This window comes from Lepidochelys kempii, chromosome 1 (assembly GCF_965140265.1).
Source record: "Lepidochelys kempii isolate rLepKem1 chromosome 1, rLepKem1.hap2, whole genome shotgun sequence".
Lineage (NCBI taxonomy): Eukaryota > Metazoa > Chordata > Testudines > Cheloniidae > Lepidochelys > Lepidochelys kempii.
The window spans coordinates 328,325,757-328,346,395 of NC_133256.1; the positions used below are offsets into that span (position 1 = coordinate 328,325,757).

General features: G+C 39.3%; 1 protein-coding gene across 20 annotated transcripts in view; it reads right to left on the reverse strand.

Moving 5' to 3' along the window:
- Positions 1-20,639, reverse strand: part of MAGI2 (membrane associated guanylate kinase, WW and PDZ domain containing 2) — a 1,187,450-nt gene that overhangs the window by 371,988 nt on the left and 794,823 nt on the right. For all 20 annotated transcript variants that reach the window (XM_073328600.1, XM_073328602.1, XM_073328598.1 and 17 more), the window contains one exon: positions 11,824-11,903. In XM_073328600.1, the coding sequence (XP_073184701.1) occupies positions 11,824-11,903 (80 nt within the window). The remainder of the gene's footprint in view (positions 1-11,823; positions 11,904-20,639) is intronic.

A 20,639-nucleotide genomic window follows, 5' to 3' on the forward strand; every position in this document is an offset into this window, starting at 1 on the left:
AATGGGAGCTGGGAGGGACAGTGCCTGAGGGTGAGAGCAGTGCACAGAGCCTCCTGGCCCCGCTGCCTAGGACCCAAACTTGCTGGTTGCTTCCGGATCGCAGTACGGTGCCAGGACAGGCAGGGAGCCTGCCTTAGCCCCACTGTGCCATTGACTGGAAGCTACGCGAGATAAGCCCATGCCCCAAACCCGAGCCCCAAACCCCTGCCCCAGCCCAAACCCAGAACCCCCTCCTGTACCCCAAACTCCTCATCCCTGGCCCCACCCCAAAGCCAGCACCCCCAGCCCAGAGCCCTCAACCCCTACCACATCCCAATCCCCTGCCTCAACCCACAGCTCCTTCCCACACTCCGAGTCCCTCGGCCCCAATCCGCAGCCTGGAGCCCCTTCCTGCACCCCAAGCCCCTCATCCCCAGCCCCACCCCAGAGCCCACACCCCCAGCCAGAGCCCTCACCTCCTCCTGCACCCCAACTCCCTGCCCCATCCCAGGGAGCCCGCATTTTTGGCCCCACCCCTCCCCCTCATTTTTGGCCCCACCCTGGAGCCCGCACCCCCAGTTAGAACCCTCACCTCCTCCTGCACCCTAAACCCAACCCCCAGCCCAAGTGAGTGAGGGTTGGGGAGAGTGAGCCACCGAGGGAGAGGGAATGTAGTGAGTGGGGGGCAGGGCCTCAGGGAAGGGACATGACACGGGGCAGGGCCCTGGGGAAGGGGCAGGACTAGGGTGTTCAGTTTTGTGCGATTAGAAAGTTGGCAACCCTATTTACAGGTAGGACCAAAAAGAGCTTAAAGAGCACCCTCAGAGGAGTTTAAATGACACAAAAGGGAACATGGGCTTGTTTGTTTTGGGGTTTAGTTATTGTGGGAGTTAGAACATGTTTGTAAGGGGCATTATGTTGTACAATGTACCCTCTGCTCTCCCAGGAAGAGATCTCAGCACTGACTGAGCTGGGAGCATGTAGCAGGCAAGCAGAGAGGAGGCTGCTGGACTGTAATCCCTGTTCTTTGTTCTTTACAGAATAAAACCTTGTTCCTGGTAGTTTGTGTCAATGGGACTGGTCTGAGGTGAACACACAGACACACAGCACAGAGCACACAAAGAAGCCTCAGGCCCAGAAGAGAAGAATGAGGGTGGGATTTGATAGCAGCTTTCAACTACCTGAAGGCGGGGTTCCAAAGAGGATGGAGCCAGGCTGTTCTCAGTGGTGGCAGATGACAGAACAAGGAGCAGTGGTCCCAAGTTGCAGTGGTGGAGGTCTAGGTTGGCTATTAGGAAACATTATTTTTCACTAGGAGGGTGGTGAAGCACTGGAATGGGTTACCTATGGAGGTGGTGGAATCTCCATCCTTAAGAGGTTTTTAAGGCCCAGCTTGACAAAGCCCTGGCTGGGATGATTTAGTTGGGGTTGGTCCTGCTTTGAGCAGAGGGTTGGACTAGATGACCTCCTGAGGTCTCTTCCAACTCTGATATTCTATGATTCTATGATTATAAACTCAGTGGAATGTTAGAGGATTCTAATCATCAGAGAAGCTAACATACAGGTTTTTCCATTCTCTAGAATATGTCCTCTATTCCTTTGGGATAATACTAGGAACAATATCCTCTGTGGGTTTGTAGTTTTCATGTTTTAATAGTAATGACAAATTTGGTACAGAGTTTTTCTTAGTTCATTAATGACCAGATTCAGTTGCTGACTCTTTCAGCTGGTCATTATTCTTCAAGAGACACCCTGTCATTGCTTAATTAATACTGAATTGAAATGACAAGCCCATGGAAGCATATTTGACATCTACTTAAATCCCAAATAAATTCCTTGTGATCAGACTTGTTACACTGAATGCTAGCTTGCATAATGGTAGTCTCTTGCAAAACTGAGGGTGTTAACTACTATTTTAAAAATCAGATTAGTAAACTGTAAAAAGAAAAGTATTAACAAAAAAATGTGTGTTTAGCAGGTGCAATAAGCTTATTGTCTGTAAATACCTGGATCTAGATCACAAGTGAAAATGAAGCTGGTGGTCTCTCAACCTTGTTCTAAATCCTAGTCATTAGTTCATATCACAAAGCCACCAGGCAAAAGTATATGAAGGGCAGTCCCTGTTCAGAAGTGACACAGCCTGGAATAGGAGGGGCTTTGATGTCTGACTAGAAAAAGTATTTGCAGAACTGCATGGAAAAGTTTGCCTCAAAACTTCCCAACTTCCCATTTTGTCTGGCTCTCTTCACTGCACTCTGAACCTAATTCTATACGTGCTGCCTGCTTGTGGTCCCATTGAATAAACAGGATTTTCAGTGTCAGGCAGTATAATTCATCAAGAATAATTCAAAATTTAAACAAACAAATCCCTCCAAAACACACACACACTCAGCCACTATGGTGGGGATTCTCAGACTTTTTTAAAAATTTATTGAAGTGTGGACTTTTCTCCTAATAGAGAAAATGTCTCATGCGTAACTTCCCATCCTACTCATTGTGCATTCCATCTGCCCTCCCATGTGCAATCACATAACATCCTTGTGTTAACTACGAAGACTATATATATATGGGACAATATTAGCAAAGCATTTACGGTCCAGTTTCCCATTGACTTCAACAGGAGCAGAGTTAGGCCAACACTGCATGTTTCTGAAAATCCCACCAGTAACATATTTTTAATGTGATGTAGATGCTGGAACTTTTGGTAATATTTACCAAACTTTTACTGGTAATTCATAGTAGACGCTGGTCAAAAGAGTTTTATATTATTTACTTTCTTATACTGAAATACAAAACAATGGTCACAGGCAGATACTCAGAGACTTTGGTGGAAGAGAAAAGCTTCATGACATCTGGTGCTGAAAGTCCGAGTTCCAAACACACAAGCTCCTATCACTTGAGTTAAAAGAGACTCAATTAGTAGACAGGATTTTACCCTGTGTGTGTCCTCCACGAGGGGGCACTGGTAACCGTAAACAATGCCAGTATATTACAGAAGCATATAAGAACGCTCACTACTTGTGTCCAGTGGGAACATGCATTTAATAGCTCAAGGAAATCAGAAAGCCAATATTTCATACCTTTTGGTCCAAAAGCCCTTTTGAAAAACAGCAGAGGACATAATGATGGAAATGTATTTCTTTTTACAGAATTATAAAGAAAGAAGTAAATAAAGACAGGATATTTTCTCTTAATGTGTTTGTGATTTAGTCTTTTCCTAAGCCCCAATCCTGAACAGATTTAAACACATGCTTAACTTTACTACACTGGACACGTTGTGTAAAGTTAAGCATGTGCATAGGTCTATGCATGATCAGAGTGAATTCCAACTTGTGATTTCTGACAGAGCTACTCAAACATTCTGGTACTGGGCAAAGCAGAGGGGAAAAACAGGAGTGTGGTTATATGTAGGAAATACCTACTCAGAAATGAAATTAACTCTGTCACATTTAATTTTTGTTATAAATAATATTTTGTAGGTGTTCCAGATGCATTAGAACAGCAAGTTAGGTATTGCAGATTTCAGACCATCTGCTACCAACTACATATTCAAATCACCTTTAACTACAAGAGTAGAGGGCTATTCAGTTGCTTATTTTTAAATAAAGCAATCTTCAACAAAAATTCTGAGATTAAAAAAAGCCACCCACCCAAACAAACAAATTGGAATTATGAAAGTTATGGTTTTCCATTGGTGGATTCATTTGTTTAATCATTTACATTTTATTTTTCTTTGTTTTTCATCATCTTTTTTCTTAAAAGAAAAAATTAAGTACCAGCTAGTGAACCATATGAAGAAAAAAGCAGCTAAATTGAAGACTAATTTTAGTATAAGTTCTTTAAAGTATGTACAGAAAAACTGAATATGATTTAAAATGCTGTAATATCACTTGCCAAGTTGCCAGGATCTCTTTGTATATATCTTATGCAACTGAATATATCAACCAACTGAAGTTAAAATGGAAAAATAAACCAATTTATCTATTGGTTTGGTACCGTTAACTCATCATATAATTCAAAACTCACTGACTGTATGTGATAAGATCCATACCTATTTAGTGGGCTAGCCTGTTAAAAGACCATATTTCTTCATGTGCAGACAGCATCTGTTAGCTGAATGCATTTATTAAACATAAATTATATCCTTTTCAAGGAATTCTTGTGATGTTTAAGTAAATGTTTGCTTGTTTACATTCACAATAGTGTTTTAAAGAACAATAAAATTCAACATGGCATGTAATAAAATGGCTGCCCCTTCCCCTTCATCACTTGGCAGTTGATTAGTAACTCTTGTTGGAACAAGAAATGAGTAAGAAAGGTGGTAACTCTTGCCTGGAGATCAATAAAGGGGCCACTAGCCAGTAGCTAACTGAGCTTTAGTTACCTCTAATTTTTAGCTATGTGGGAGCATTTAAGAAGGGGCATTTAAAGAGTAAAACAGCAGCTTGGGACAAATACATGAAGGCGTATTTGTATGTGTCAAGGTTCCTTCCCCACTCTGAACTCTAGGGTACAGATGTGGGGACCCACATGAAAGACCCCCTAAGTTTACTCTTTCCAGCTTAGGTTAAAACTTCCCCAAGGTACAAACTTTGCCTTGTCCTTGAACAATATGCTGCCGCCACCAAGTGGTTTAAACAAAGAACAGGTAAAGAGACCACTTGGAGACGTTTTCCTCCAAAATATCCCCCCAAGCCCTACATCCCCTTTCCTGGGGAAGGCTTGATAATAATATCCTCACCAATTGGTACAGGTGAACACAGACCCAAACCCTTGGATCTTAAGAACAAGGACAAATCAATCAGGTTCTTAAAAGAAGAATTTTATTTAAAGAAAAGTTAAAACGATCACCTCTGTAAAATCAGGTTGGTAAATACAGGGTAATCAGATTCAAAACATAGAGAATCCCTCTAGGCAAAACCTTAAATTACAAAAAGACACAAAAACAGGATTATACATTCCCTCCAGCACAGCTTATTTTACAAGCCATTAAACAAAAGAAAATCTAACGCATTTTCTAGGTAGATTACAGAAGTTGTAAGGCTTGCATTCCTGATCTGTTCCTGGCAAAAGCATCACACAGACAGACCAAACCCTTTGTTCCCCCGCTCCAGATTTGTAAGAATCTTGTCCCCTCATTGGCCAGTTTGGATCAGGTGCCAGCTGGGCTACCTTAGCTTCTTAACCCTTTACAGGTGAAAGGGTTTTGCCTCTGGCCAGGAGGGATTTTATAGCACTGTATACAGAAAGGTGGTTACCCTTCCCTTTATTTATGACATTATGACACTGGTAAAGTGATACGAAAACAACAGTCTCCGTGCAATGAGGACGTTCAAAGATATCAGTAAGAGGAATGCATTCAGAGATTGAGACTACAAAATATCCAGTGATTTTAGAACGTTATCTTAAATCTTCCCACTACCACACAATGTAAAATTTCCAAAACTGAGCATATGCTGAACATGGGATGACCTTGTGTTCCATGGAAGTAATGACCCTCCAGGAAATAGGTTGCACAAAGGTGGGAAGAAAGTAAGAAGGACTGAGCCTATTTAATGATCTGAGGGGTTATTGTTTTCCCAGCATACTGATAAGTCTGGGGCTCCAGATAGCCTATAGAAAAAGTAAGCTGGTATCTTGGAATTTCTAGAATGGCGGTTCAGAGTTGTTCATTGGAAAGGACCATACTGGTGAATTTGTATTGTTTTAAAAACAAGTCTATATTAATAACATTACTGCTTTTCATTATTTTGGGAGGAGGAGTATGTGGTAGTGGTGGCCCAACAGGATGATGAATGTATGTATAGCTGCACAGATAGTATAGATGGGAGGGCTTCACCTTCCTTGACTTTGGGATGCTGTTCCAGGAAGGAGGACTTCTGGGAAGAGATGGGGTCCACCTGATGAAGAAGGGAAGAGTAGCACCACGCACCAACTCAACAACCTAATAACGAGGGCTATAAACTAGATTCAAAGGGAGCAGGTGACAAAAGTCTACAGGTCAGCATAAAAAAAAGGTAACCTTAATAGAAGTCTAGATGTTGGGGGATGGACAACTACAATAGGAGCAACCAGAAGGAAATCACTGGGGGAATCTGCTCAACATCTGACATGTCCATACATAAATGCAAGAGTATGGGGAACAAACAGGAAGAACTGGAAGAATTAATACATAAGCTAAAATATGCCTTAATTGGTATCACAGAGACTTGGTGGGATAAATCTCATGACTGGAATATTGGAAGCTTGTTCAGGAAGGGAAAAAGGGACGAGGTAGGGCATTATACATCAAGAATATAGACACTTGTTCTAAGGTCCAGAAGGAGGTAAGAGGCAGACCAGTTGTAAATCTCTGAATAAAAGTGGGAAAAGAGAGGTGATCTCACAGTAGGTGGGGGAGGGGGTTTATTTTCGACTACCAAATCAGAAAGAAGAGGTGGAGAAGGCATTTCTAGAACAAATAGAAATATCCAAAACACAAGGCCTGGTAGTAACTGGGGACTTCAATTTCACAGACATTTGTTGAAAAATACTCTGGCAAAGCACAAAATTTCCAGTAAGTTCTTGGAATGTATTGGGGACAACTTCTTGTTTCAGAAGGTGGAGGAAGTAACCAGGAGACAACCATTTTAGACTTGATTGTGACCAACAGGGAGGAACTAGCTACATTGTGGAAGACAATTTGGGTGAAAGTTATCATGAAATGACAGATTGCATAAATGTAAGGAAAGAAAGGAGTGGGAGCAAAAGAATAAGGCAATAGACTAAAAAAAAGCAGACTTTAACAAACTCAGAGACTTGGTAGGTAAGGTCCCATGGGAAGAAAATGTAGGGGACAAAGGAGTTCAGGAGAGGTGGCAGTTTCTCAAGGAGACAATATTAAAAAGGCACAACTGCAAACTACCCTGATGAGAAGGAAAGATCGGAAGAATAGTAAGAGGCCAATTCGGGTGCATCAAGAGCTCTTTAATGACTTGCAAATCAAAAAGGAATCCTACAAAAAATGGAAACATGGACAAATTGCTGAGGAGGACTATTAGGGACAAAAAAAGGCCAAGTGCAAAATGTATCATACCTAGCCAGGGACATAAAAGAAGAGATTCTTTAAATACATTGGGAGCAAGAGAAAGATAAAGGAAAGTGTACGTCTTCTACTTTAGCGGGGAAGGAGAGCTAATAACTGATGACATCAAGAAGGCTGAGGTGTTTAATGCCTATTTTGCTTCAGTCTTCAGTTGGACTACTGTGTCCAAATCTGGATGCCACATTTTAAGAAAGATGTAAATAAACTGGAGAGAGTCCAGAGGTGAGCAACAAAAATGATAAAAGGTTTAGAAAACCTAACCCATGAGGAAAAGTTAAAAAAAAACTGGGCATGCTTAGCCTTAAGAAAAGAAGACTGAGGGACCTGAGACCAATCTTATAAATATGTTAAGGGCTCTTATAAAGAGGATGGGGATCAACTGTTCTCCATGTCCACTGAAGGTAGGACAAGAAGTAGGGGGCTTAATCTTCAGCAAGGGAGCTTTAGCTTAGATATTAGGACAAGTGTTCTAACTATAAGGGTAGTTAAGTTCTGGTGTAGGCTTCCAAGGGAGGTTGTGAAATCCCATCATTAGAGGTTTTTAAGAATAGGATGGACAAATACATGTCAGGCATGGTCTAGGTTTACTTGGTCCTGTCTCACTGGAGGGCTCTGGACTTGCTGATGTCTCAAAGTCCCTTACAGCCTTACATTTCTATGATTCTATGATACTGACTGATGGGGACCAATAATCGGGGCAGAATTGTTACTGAGCTAAGCAAAATTCAGAATTTCCTTTCCATGAGAAATTCCGACATTTCAACATTGGTTTTCATCCTGAAACCGGCCAAAAATGTCGAAATGCCAACATTCCAAAAAAATTTGATTGGAAATGTCAAAACATTCTGCCCCCACCCATTCTCTCAAGGCTCCATGGCCAGATTCTCTCTTCCAGGAAGCACTAAAAATCATATGACTCCCATGATGCACTATAGAGGAAATATAAGTCACTTTTCCCCCTCTGTGTCTTAGCTTCCCCATCTGTAAAATGGAAATTATGATACTGAAATAAATGACCTCCTTTGTCAAGTGCTTTGTGATGTACGATGAAAAGCATTATAAAAGAGGTTATGAATTATGAATTATTATTATTAGTTATTATGGCAGATATAGTCATTCAGGGAGTCTGGTCAACAGGAGGGAATGGGGGACAGAACTACAACTCTCAACGCAACATAAATAAATGCAGTATAATGCTTTTTTGAACTGATTAAAACTAAGTGTTTTGGGTCCTCTTTAAAAATGAAAGGAAGTATTCCAATTCACATCAGACTGAGCCAAATGAAATATATTATTTCATTTTTCCCAACAGAAAATCAATCTTTTTGGCAAAATGAAAATTTTTGTTAGAAAACTGAAATTCTGCAAAAACTACCTTTTCTGTCGGAATGATCTGTGATGGAAAATTCCTGACCATCTTTATTTAGTGGTATTATGGTAGCACCTGAAGGCCCCCAACAGAGATCAGGCTCCCACTCTGTGAGGCAGCGTATATACACATAGTAACAGACAGTCCCTGCCTCAGAGAATTTACCGTCGAAACAGATATGATAGACAAGGGGAAACAGAGACACAGATAAGTGAAGTGACTTGCCCAAGGTCACACAGCAGGTCCGGGCAGAGAAGAATAGACGTCAGGTCTCCAAACTGCCTCTCTGATGGGCAGTGAGTGGCAGGCGGGATTATAGGAGAAGAGTGAGCAGGAAGCCATGGCTTCTGTGACAGGGGAGGAGGAAGAGGAAAGGTTGTCTTGGTGGATCTTGTCATTTTCACTGAAAAGGTCAGTGAGAACCTGTGCAGAGAGGGAGAAAGTGTCTGTGTGAGAAGGCTTAGAGCAGGGGTCGGCAACCTTTCAGAAGTGGTGTACCGAGTCTTCATTTATTCACTCTAATTTAAGGTTTTGCGTGCCAGTAATACATTTTAACGTTTTTAGAAGGTCTCTTTCTATAAGTCTATAATATATAACGAAACTGTTGTTGTATGTAAAGTAAGTAAGATTTTTAAAATGTTTAAGAAGCTTCATTTAAAATTATATTAAAATGCAGAGCCCCCCGGACCAGTGGCCAGGACCCGGGCAGTGTGAGTGCCACTGAAAATCAGCTTGCGTGCCGCCTTTGGCATGTGTGCCATAGGTTGCCTACCCCTGGTTTAGAGGATGCCAAAGGTAATAAATAAGCAGCTGGTACTGGAGGCTTGGGAGTCAATGAAAGTGGAGAATTAGTATTGTTTGTTAAGGAACACAGAACAGCTGAAAGCACAGGCTTTGTCTGTAGTGGAGGAAACCCTAGTGGTCAGTGGCCCAAAAAGTAGCAATTATATTTTATGGGTGGATAGACTCTGAGGTAGAAAAGGGATAGAAAGGAATCCAGGGTGGCAGAGAGAGTGGAGGGATTCAGCAGCAAAAGAACAGGAAGGAAGGGGCTGAGAGTGGCAGAAGTGGCTGGCCTGGAGAATTGCTTACAGAACTGGGTATATGGTGTGGCCAGCCACATACATCCCACTTAGCCAATGCAAATTCTAACTGCAATAAAATAAAGCACAAACCGTGAGTGACAATTAAACTAACTTGCAGAAACATGAACCCTAGAAATAACAACAATATAGGAAACAAAGTACATATCATTTCCTATTTAAGCACCACTGACTTTCTAGAAGTCTGAATCTCCACCTAGAAGTGAACTTTAGTAGATCATAAACTGTAAAGAGCAAATAATTTCTTTGGCATAAAACAAATTTACACATCTTTAGCTGAAACCAGTATAAAGTTAGTACTTTAATTGTCATTAAATCAAAAAAAACCCTTGTGTGCTAAATTAAACTCCCCAATGTCAGATGTTAATGGCAAGCTGGTAACACTTCTCACAAGCATCTGCCATTTTGAGAGGCCTGTATCTCTGTGGAGACTCACAACATTAAAGAAACCAAGCAATTTCTATCTTGAGCAACCAAAGAACGACAGAAAAATTGTGTATATTACATCAGAGAGCTTTACTTTGAGGAAAAGAGCATAAGATCTCTCCCTAAAATCTTTTATGCTTCACTTCAAGTACTTTGCATTAATGAGCTGAGCAACTCTTGAAAGCGAGAGGCGACCTAGAGTGCTATGCAGTAACACCCTAGTCAAATAGTTGCAAAATAATCCTATAAATAATCTGAAATTATTTCAGTTTTTGACATTTAAATAGTTGTTGCGGTTTCAGTGAATTGCAACTGCTGGGAAAAGGAGCAATATATATTTGTTTTCGACAATGTCTGATGTATCACTGTCTAGCTTTGTTTTGTTTTTTAAACTCAAGACAATGCACCACTAAGCACTGGATAATGATATGTCATACAAGTATCACGTGTGAGACACATTTCTAATGCAAAACTTAAGTCCCCTTGTTTAGTGTCAGTAATAATTCTACTGTATGCATTGTAGCACTTAAGACATGGGGAACTAGCATTATCAGTGCTGGAAAAAATGTATCATAAAATTATTCAGATGTGATAATTTTCATGTCAGACGAGGAAGTCAGGATTACTGCTGAAATGGGGAGAGATTCTTGGAATGAATGGGTACTTAAAAACTGCACAGATTTATATAAAATAAGAGAACATTTTGTACCATACCACTGACCTTACATTTTATACACCCAAATATTCATCAATGATTCTCTGTCTTTTACCAGCACAAAATGGCATAAAATTATACCCTTCAACTGATAATGTTTACATTAACCAATATTAGGTATAATGGTAGTTTCACATAAATCAAATGAGGTGTATGAAAACAGCTAGTATTTTATGTTAATACATTAAACACATATTCACAAAATAAGTTTTAAACTAATGCATATATAATGCAGGTGTAAAATACCTTGTATCTTTTTCTATAGCTCAAACTACATACAAATAATAATTTATAATAAATCACTCCCTTCCCACCTTATGATACTTGGTGAGCTGAACCAACACTGAATATAGGACAATTTAAATATACCATCTAGGAAAAAGATTCATTAGAATGCACTTATTAACATAATTTTTATTAAATTGTTTTAATGACAGAAACTTTACTAGAGAAAATCTGAAAAGGATACAGAGTGTACATAAAGATATACAGTTTGATGAGAGCTGTATCTTGCAGTTGATACATTTTTTAACCAAAATACACTTTTATCTGTTTTTCATAACGAATATATTTCTTTTAAATGTCTCCAATCTTATTTTTGTTTTTATTTGTTAAACTATTTTCATTGCAACACCAAATATCTGGCCTGGAACTGTAATAGTAACGATTCGCTTCCCCACCCACAGTTCTATCAGACACTGTTTTGTTTAAATACTAAGTAGCACAGCACTGTGGATTTAAAATCAAATCAAATCAAATAATATTCATTTCTCATGGTGCTGTTGGTTTCCCTTATGAACTGCATTTCTTGTAGACTGAAAGCTCAGAATCTTAAAAGAGATTCTGTTCTGCAGACCAAAGTTCTCAGTGGGAGACAGGGGAGAGGGGTCAGTCAAGGAGTCAAAAAACAAAACAGACATAAAACACACTTGCGATCCTCAGCTTTGGATATCATCAGAAAGTGGGAATAAAAAGCAGAAACACATGGCACACTGAGAATACTGTATCACTTATGGCTTATAACCAAAGCAGCAATTAAACACCTTTCATCGGTCCGTAAAATGCCTTCCTTTTTCAAGAATTCAGAGAGACACACACACACAAAGACAAATCCTTTCTGAGCAGCAATGAAAACTTAATAACCTACCATTTTCTTTGCACTCTTCAGGAGGTTTAGCCTTTTTCGCAAGTCGTGGATCCAGCCATGATGTTGTCTTTGTGTTATGGCTGAAAAGAAAAGAGATCACTCTGAGCAGACACATACTGAAAGGAATCAAGTTTATTCCTTAAGAAAAAAAGGGTTAGTCCAACAAAATTGCAATCGATACACTTAATTTGCTTACTGGTTCTAAGTAGCCCTGAAGGAGGTGTAAGAGTAATTGTGCAAGGCAGCTGCAAATTTGGCAACCTCAGCTCCCTGTCTTCAAAGCAGCTATTTTTATTAAAATCAACTAGAATGTTGCCAAGTTAAGCTCATTGAAAATGCAGAACTCATCCAGAGCAAAAGGAATTTATTACAAATACAGTGTTCTCTAGCTGAATGAGTGCAGTCGACAGGATTCCACACCATCCTCAGAGTTTTTGGATAGAATTATTTTCATCTTAAACCTGTCCTTTTCATACATACGTGTTTGTTATTTCTTAACAGCCATGCTGGCAAGGCATTGCAAAAATGATGCAAATTACAGTGTGCTCCTGCAAAGTCTACATTTTCTAACAGAGTGATTAATGACACTTTGTTTAACCAACCTTCATCTATTCCATATCTAATTCTTCTACCACGATAAGATGTATTTTGCACAAGCTGAATGAGTCATGTGGCTATTTTGCTATACTCAGAATAGATCATTCAGGAATCAGCAATGAAATAGTCTCTGAATTGGTACAAACCGTTTTCCAGGAGAGTATTTTGCCAAATGAACTGACACACAGAGCAGCTAATCAGAGTTAAAACAAGCTTTTTTATGTATACCCTTTCCACATCCTTTTGAATTTGGAGCCAAATAAAAAAAACAATGCCAAGAAGGGAAGGCTATAAAACGGGAAGGAGATGTAACAATTATTCTCATATTTGCACAGGTGCCTGTCTTCTAACACTGACATCCCTTTCTAAGGCATGTTTTATTTATCTAACACATCCTAGGAGTCTGCTCACTTTGTACAGTTTTATATATTACTGAATTATTTAGATTATTAATATAACATTTGCTGTCTAATTTAAAATTTATTTAAAGCATTTGTTGTAAACATTAGTGGAAAGTAGACGGAACCAGGCAGACAGTCAAAAATTGATCTGGATACATTTTGTAATTTATCAATTACTCGTATTGATTTATACACATAGTGACATCTGGTCCAGTGGTATGATCCTTCCATTAAGGATAAGAAAGTCCAGCATTCTAATCCCTGCTCCTATCCTGACTGCCTGTGTGCTCTTGGGTATGTCAATTCTCCTCTTTGCCTTGATTTTACCAATAATAATAAGGCCAATTTTCAAATCTGGATGCCTGAAGTAGCCACTTAAATTTGTATTTAGGCATTTAAATACCCATTTTAGGCACTGGGAGCAGGTGGCTTTCCCACCGTACACCAAAACACAGTTTACCAATGTTGAATAAAGTAAAATCCCACCCTCCTCTGGGTTGTGGCTTTATTTATGTAGAAATTAATAATAATAAAATAACTTCCAACCCAAGCCGTTGGCCCATACTTTAAATCAGCTGTGGCTAGGGTTCTTACCTGAGGACTGTTCTGCCTAGAGCCTCTCTAGAACCACTCCCACCTGCCTGTAATCTAGGGTAGGGATAGTGGGCCCCACTTGCTACAGTGAGTCAGCAGGAATCCACCAGCACTTTCCTTCAGGGTTCCGCAAATAATAATACATAGCTCTTACAGAATGCTTTCATCACTAGATTAAAGCACTTTGCAAAGAAAGTCAGTATCATCACCCCCACTTTACAGGTAGGAGAAACTGAGGCACATAGCTGTGAAGTGACTCCCCTAAAGTCACCCAGCAGCAGAGCCAGAAATAGAACTAAGGACTCCAAAGTCCCTGGTGAGTGGCCTGTCCACTAAGTCACTTTGCCTCAGCCTAGAGCTAGTTAAGAACTCTCCAACATGTTATCAATTCTATATGATGAGTTGATGCATCATTTAAATACACATTTAAGTTAACTCTCATAGTAGGTGTCTAAAATGGGTATTTAGTTAGGCACCAAAAAGAACATTTAGGTGCCAAATTTAGGCACCTGAGTTTGAAAACTAAGAGCAATATTACTATTTAAAGTGTGAACTAGTGACTTGCATTTTCCAAGACTTTTGCTGAATTTAAGAAATTAACCAGCAAACAGTTAAATAGTGTTCCAACACAGGTGTGACTTTCCTAAAGACTCAAGTTCGCCTTGTTTCGCAAGTTGTGGCCAGGATAACAGTTAATACTCTAATTAAAACACCAAAACCTAACAAGTAAGCATAGCAAACAACTGGAAGGCAGAACAAGGGTAATATACATAATAACAACACCAATATCACACTGTTACACCAACTATGCGCACACATTAATGTTGCTGAACCATTAAAAACCTTTTAAAATTATTCTTAATATCAGCTATCCACACTGCCACTCATACGAACCATCAGTGGTCAGCTGGCTTCTTGCAGGTGTCGTAACAGATGCGAGTCCCGCGGACAGATTTGAAAGAGAAGGTAGTGGTTTTACAGATTAGTTCAGATTAGTCCATTTATGCAGGGCAGCTTGAGAGGAAATGCAAAGGCAATTGAGAAAGTGCACAAACAGGCATTCAAGGCTGGTATCACTGACTGAGTGAAAGGGGTGAGGTGATGCAGTAAAAGCATCCAGAAAGAAATATAGCTGCAGTGCAATTAACATTTTTCCCTGGCTTCTCTTCGGTTATTCAGCAAAGAACCCTACTTCATCACTGGAAGGCATGCTCAGAAAGTCTCCCCTACATCATTTCCATGAGCCTGATTACTGTATGTGGTAACTGAACTGAAAGGCAGGTGTACAATTCCTGAACAAATATTACATCTCTGCTACTGAGGGCAAGCTTCCCCCTTGAAATCAAAAGCAGCGTCTTAAAGCCAGAAGCCATGGAAAGAGTTTTGATGTTGAAGTCCCCATAGGCTTTTACACTATGTTCCCAGAACATGGTAGTAGTGAAAGATTTTAATTCATCCTAATTTGTTTACCAGTGTACAAGGGAGAAATTGTGCAGAAGCCTAGAGTCTTACTGTGAATTTGCTGAATAATGTCTAAAATAGAAAATGAAAGTAGCTAAAAAACAATGAAATAATTATTGCTGTTTTAACTGAAATTGCCAATACTATGCACTAGTGGGCTATAGAAATGTTTTATTATAACCAAAGTATGATATTAACACAGGAAAATTGCGGCGTTTCATGCAAAAATTATTCTCCATCTGGCTTCTGTGGAGTGAAAGGAAGGACTGTCCACTGGTTAGGGTGCCAGCCTGGAACTTAGAAGACCTTGGTTCAATTCCCCACTCTGCTGCAGACTTCTTGTATGACCTTACTCTTTGTGTTCCTGTCTGCCAGCTGTAAAATGGGGATAATAGCACTTTCCTACCTCACCAGGGTATTGTAAGGATAAATACATTACAGAGTATGAGGTGCTCAGATACTGTAGTAATGGGGCCATATATGTGCCTACGATAGAGTGACATAAATAGGTGGTAGATCTTCATCTATTTTCAGGAGTGTGGGGGGCACAACACAAAATCTACTACCACAGTTGGCACCACCAAATCTAGGGCTGGTCTATACCTAAAACTTAGGTTGACCTAGCTATGTTGCTATATGGTAAAGTTGACCTAAGCCCCAGTGTAGTCCTAATAGTACCTCTTGGAGAGGTGGATTTACTAGAGCGATGGAAGAAGCCCTTCTGTCGCTGGAGAAAGTGTCTACACTACACTACATTACATTACAGTGTCACAGCTGTACTGTAATGTAGCGCAGCTGCACCACTGTAGTGTTTCTATTGTAGATATACGATACCCCTAGATATCAAAGGTGAATGGTGTCATAAGATATACATGCACAGGAATACTAATAGTGCTCACTCGCCAGAAGGGGAATGGAGATTGAAGTATCCTGTACCCGCTAGGGTGGTGTCCTTCTGGAGCGGGCAGCAATGCAATACAGCAGTGCGAACATTACTGCTGCTCATGCTGATGATGAGCTAGGCTATCCATTTTCATATAACCTGAGTCCACTTAAAACCAAAATTTACTGCAGCTGAAAATGTACGTCGAAATTTGCAGCTTGGGACCAAGTTACAACATTTGAGAAAACCTGCTCTGCACAGGGGTTCAGGTTCACCTCTCAGTGCAACAGAAAAGCAGGAAAATGCACATAGAATGCTATTACTGAGGCACAACAGGCTGCCTAGCTATTGTTACTATGTGTGCCAGTGTCCTCAGATATTGAACACTGAGGACCAGATTTCTGAAGATGTGCAGTCACCTAAAGATACAGATAGGCAGCTTGTGGGATTTTCAAAAGTACCTAAGCCCTTAACTCCCATAGGAGTTAGGCATCTACATGCTTTTGAAAATTCCACTGGGTGCCTATCTGCATCTTTAGGAGCCTAAATATCTTCAAAAATCTGGCCTCAACAATGCATGTCCTTATTTTTGTGGATATGTGCACTATTTGAGTGTAGTTTTTGTTTGATGAAGTAGCATTAGCAATCTGTCAATTTCAAACACTTTGACAGATTAAATCTTGTATTAAGAGAGACTTCAGACAATCTTCTGAAATATTTCTGAAAGGAATATGGGCGGTAGTTTCCAACAGTAATTGTCTTTAATGTCTCTTGAAAACACCATAAATTAATTGAAAATGGTGGCTCTCTCCAGCTATGTAATTTCCATGTTATTGTGAAATGCCTTATGAAAGGGGTATTTGCCAGTATATAGTTCAAGTCAGCTGAGAGACAGATCACATATGGGTTTTTCAATGTACAGCACAGCATTCAAGAGGGTCCACAGTGTAAAAGTTCAGGCAAACGAGAATATATGAAACAGACAGAGATCCAATGCCCCACTGTAGTTCTCCTGCCTTTTTCATTTTTTGCTCTAAATGCTCAGCCTTTTACTCATATCTCAGGCAGAGCTCTGGATGCGTAACATTTTTCAGCTGGCTTAATACTGATTTCAGGCAGTTTAGTTAAGATGTGTATGGGTACAGTGACAGGAAAATAGGGCACCAGAATTGCAATTTTGTAGTCCCTCTTCTGTTGGCTGTAACTCAGACTTACTGCAGACACTTAGTTCTCTACCTTATGGTGGTTCTAGTTCATTAAATCCAAAGTAGGGTATTTGATTGTAAGTGTGAAAGTAGAAAGAACAGATTCCAAGAAAAACAGAACTGACTCTCATATTTTGGGGCATGAAATTTCATAATATAAACCCCAAACTTCGTGGGTTGGGTTAAAATAGAAATCTGAAATGTGGGGGAAAGAGGGATCTTGGAAGAGAGAAGGGCTGTGAATGAGAAAGTGAAGAAACAGAACTTGAGGTCTGACTGTAACCTGGTTTGGGGATTGAGAGGAATTGGTGTAGAGGTAAAAGAATGATAGTGATTGGAAGAAAGGAGGAGAAAAATACACTACTAGAGCAGATTGAGAAAGTCTTTTAAAAACAATTTGCATAAAATGTTTCCTCAATTTTAGTAAATTCACCAGTGGCAGGACAGTCTGTCACTGGGTACAAGTAAATGGCCTTGGAGAGAATAAGTCAAGGGTGGCTTGTCTTGGTGTCCCAAGATCAGAAGCGGAATATGATCATACTATGCTTGATAGGAAACTCATCAATTCAATGTGGCATGTAAATATTGTACAAGAATAATGGGAGCCTAGGAATGAACCTCAGAAGAGCCTGATGATTCCGAACTCTCCAGGAGACGATGGCAATACTGGTACAGACAGGCCTCATTCACAGATAGAAGGGGAGCCCTCTCTCCTGATGTGCACCTTAGAGATGCACTGAAAAAAAGAGCTACAGGGAAAGGAGGTTTGTATCATTATTTGTGGTGGCAGAAAGAACCTAATCACCTCAGTTTTTCAGGTCCCAGTTCAGCAAAGCACTCAAGCACTCTCTCATTTAAACATGCATGCTTAGGGGTTTACTGAATAGTGGTAGACTTACGCATGTACTTAAAGTTAAGAATGAGATTAAATGCTTTGCTGAATTGGGGCTTTATAGAGATTTTAATATTGTTGTATTATTTTAATAAGACACTAGTGGGCATTGTTTACAAATAATCCAAAGGAGCCAGTGCCTATTGACCTTTATAATACAGTGCAAGGTTCATCTCTACTCTTAAGCATTTGCTTCAGGTGTGGGGCTAAGATCGGAGGGCTAAAGGGATTTTTTGTAACAGCTTTTTGGAAGAGAGAGAAAAATTAAAAAAAATTATGATTATGACTTGTGCGTGCAAACTGAGACAGGTCACACTCATCAGTTCTGTTTAAAGTGGGGGAGAAGAGGCAGAACTAGAGACTTCTTTTGGCATTTGCAATTTACAAATAGCCATTTTAATTATTGCATGTTCTCATTATGATATATTCTAAATAAAAAACAAATGTAGGAGATTGACTCCTGTCTAGATGCCTATGTTTGAATATTTGAATCTATATATTAAAGGGAGGTTGTAAGGGATCACCAAGAACTGTGTGCGAATTGCTCCTCATAACAAACATTGGTGAGCATCACATGGAGGTATGTGCTTCCTGTTTTTTCTCTTAAGCCTATCAGTGTTAACTCACCTACTCAAACACACAGTCACGTACCTATTTCAAAACCGGAAACAAACTAACCAACCTATGTATGCTCAAAAGAAGTATTATTGAGTCATCCTGAGAACTTTGTGTCTGAAATGTCTTGTCTAGTTAGACCTAGGGGCAGAGACAGTGCCTTCCAATGTGCTTTGTATGGTGCTAATCTGGCCATCAGTGATTAACAATAATAAAGTGTACAGATAGTTATCCTTCTTGTTATCAAATTGCTTTCTCTTCCATTTTAAGTCTGCCACATTCATTCCACTGAGAGTGTTTTGATATACGGACTTGCTTAAAAATTTAGTTAGGTTAGTTTGAGGAGAATTTAGGAAAATATTCTTCCCTGGAAATATAAATCTTCTGGGTATACTCGGGAAAGCTAAAGAATTTGAGATCACTTACTGCTTGGAGTCCTTGGAGTTTAAATGAACAATTCACAAAAGCCTCAAGTGTAGCAAGAATAAAAACTGCACAGTAATGACATTTTTTCGCCCAGTGTGATTTACATTTTAAAATGTCTGTTTTTATCTATAATAATCATAATATGGTGTTTACCACTCTTTCAGGAGATGGTGTTAAATAAATAGGATTTTGTTGTCTTTTTATCTTTCTGTTTTTCACTAAAGCAAACGGAGCCTCTTTTATGCCATTAACCAAACTGACTCATAAACAAAGAGGCAATTTAACGGCATCCCCACAGCATGGCATCCTAGCTTAACCCTGTGAAATCTGAACAATATGAAGAACCAAATGATCAAAGAGATAACATTTAGTTCAGGACCTAGTAAATAATCTTACATTTTGGAGGCTGAGAAATTCTTTATTCTAACACTTACATTATTCAGAAATATATCTTAAATTTTTGCACATATTTATTGCACTCTTTTATCCAGTCTGTACCTCTGATTTCTCTGCTTAATGTAACATAGACTGGTGCAAGTGAAAGATGGTGATTGCTACAATTGTTGTATAAACCATCACATTTTCAGTGAAGAAAGGAAGCTGCACCATCAAAAGAATTTATGGGCGGGCTTTGCTTTATAAACAGCAGAGTTATTTGCATTCACTTTATTTCTTGTGAAATATATGTTTGTTTTCAAGTGAATTGATTCCTGTAGTTCTTATCACTATAGTAACTTGGTGTTTTAATTACAAAAAATAACATACATAAATCATATAGCTTTTCTTACACAGGGTTAAAAATAAGTTTCACATTATACTGTTCCACTGTGACCTCTATCAAAGCATGCAAAAATGTGCAAAAAAAAATTACATATGTGCATGGGGAAAGAATCAGAAGCATGTTTAAGCTACCCCTCAGGAAAGCTCACATGTGCTTTGTCTATTGGAGGGAAGTTACTATGTTTATTATTTTTTCTCAAATAAGCATATTTTGCCCTTTTCAGCAAAGGTCACTTGTGTTTCAACAATTTCTGCTCTTTTCAGACTTGCATACTCTTGAGGCTATCTAGAGTGTTAGTCCTGTTATTAGCACATACAGAAGTGTAGGAAGTGCAAGCTTTATTTACTTTGGTGATTTTATACATTTTATGAAAACATCACTGCAAAATTGTCTCTAAAATAAGAATCTGAAAAGAGTGTTAAACCATCCTAGGAGCCACAGTAAGAGAAAGAACAAGTAATAATAATATAAAGTGAAGTTTTATTATATTGCTTGTAAAGTTATATTGCTTGTGAAGTCCTCTTAAAACAAGGATATATGTTACCACTTCTTTTCTGAGTGGTGCTGTCATTTGGAGACATAGTGATTTTTCCTCTCTGTTTCTTGTGAACTGCAGCGGCAGTCAAAAAAAGTGTTAGGAACCAGCAGAAAAGGGATAGATAATAAAACAGAATCCACAGTACCCCCACACCTTTAATATTGCATGTAGCTATGGTCACCCCATCTGACAAAAGATATGTTAGAATTGGAAAAGGTATAGAGAAGGGCAAAGAAAATGAACAGGGATATGGCACAGCTTCCATATGAGGAGATATTAAAAAGGACTGGGACTGTTCAGCTTAGAAAAGAGATGATTAAGGGGGAGATATGATAGCGGTCTATAAAATCGTGAATGACCTGGAGAAAGTGAATCGGGAAGTGTTATTTACCTCTGCACATAACACAAGAACTAGGAGTCACG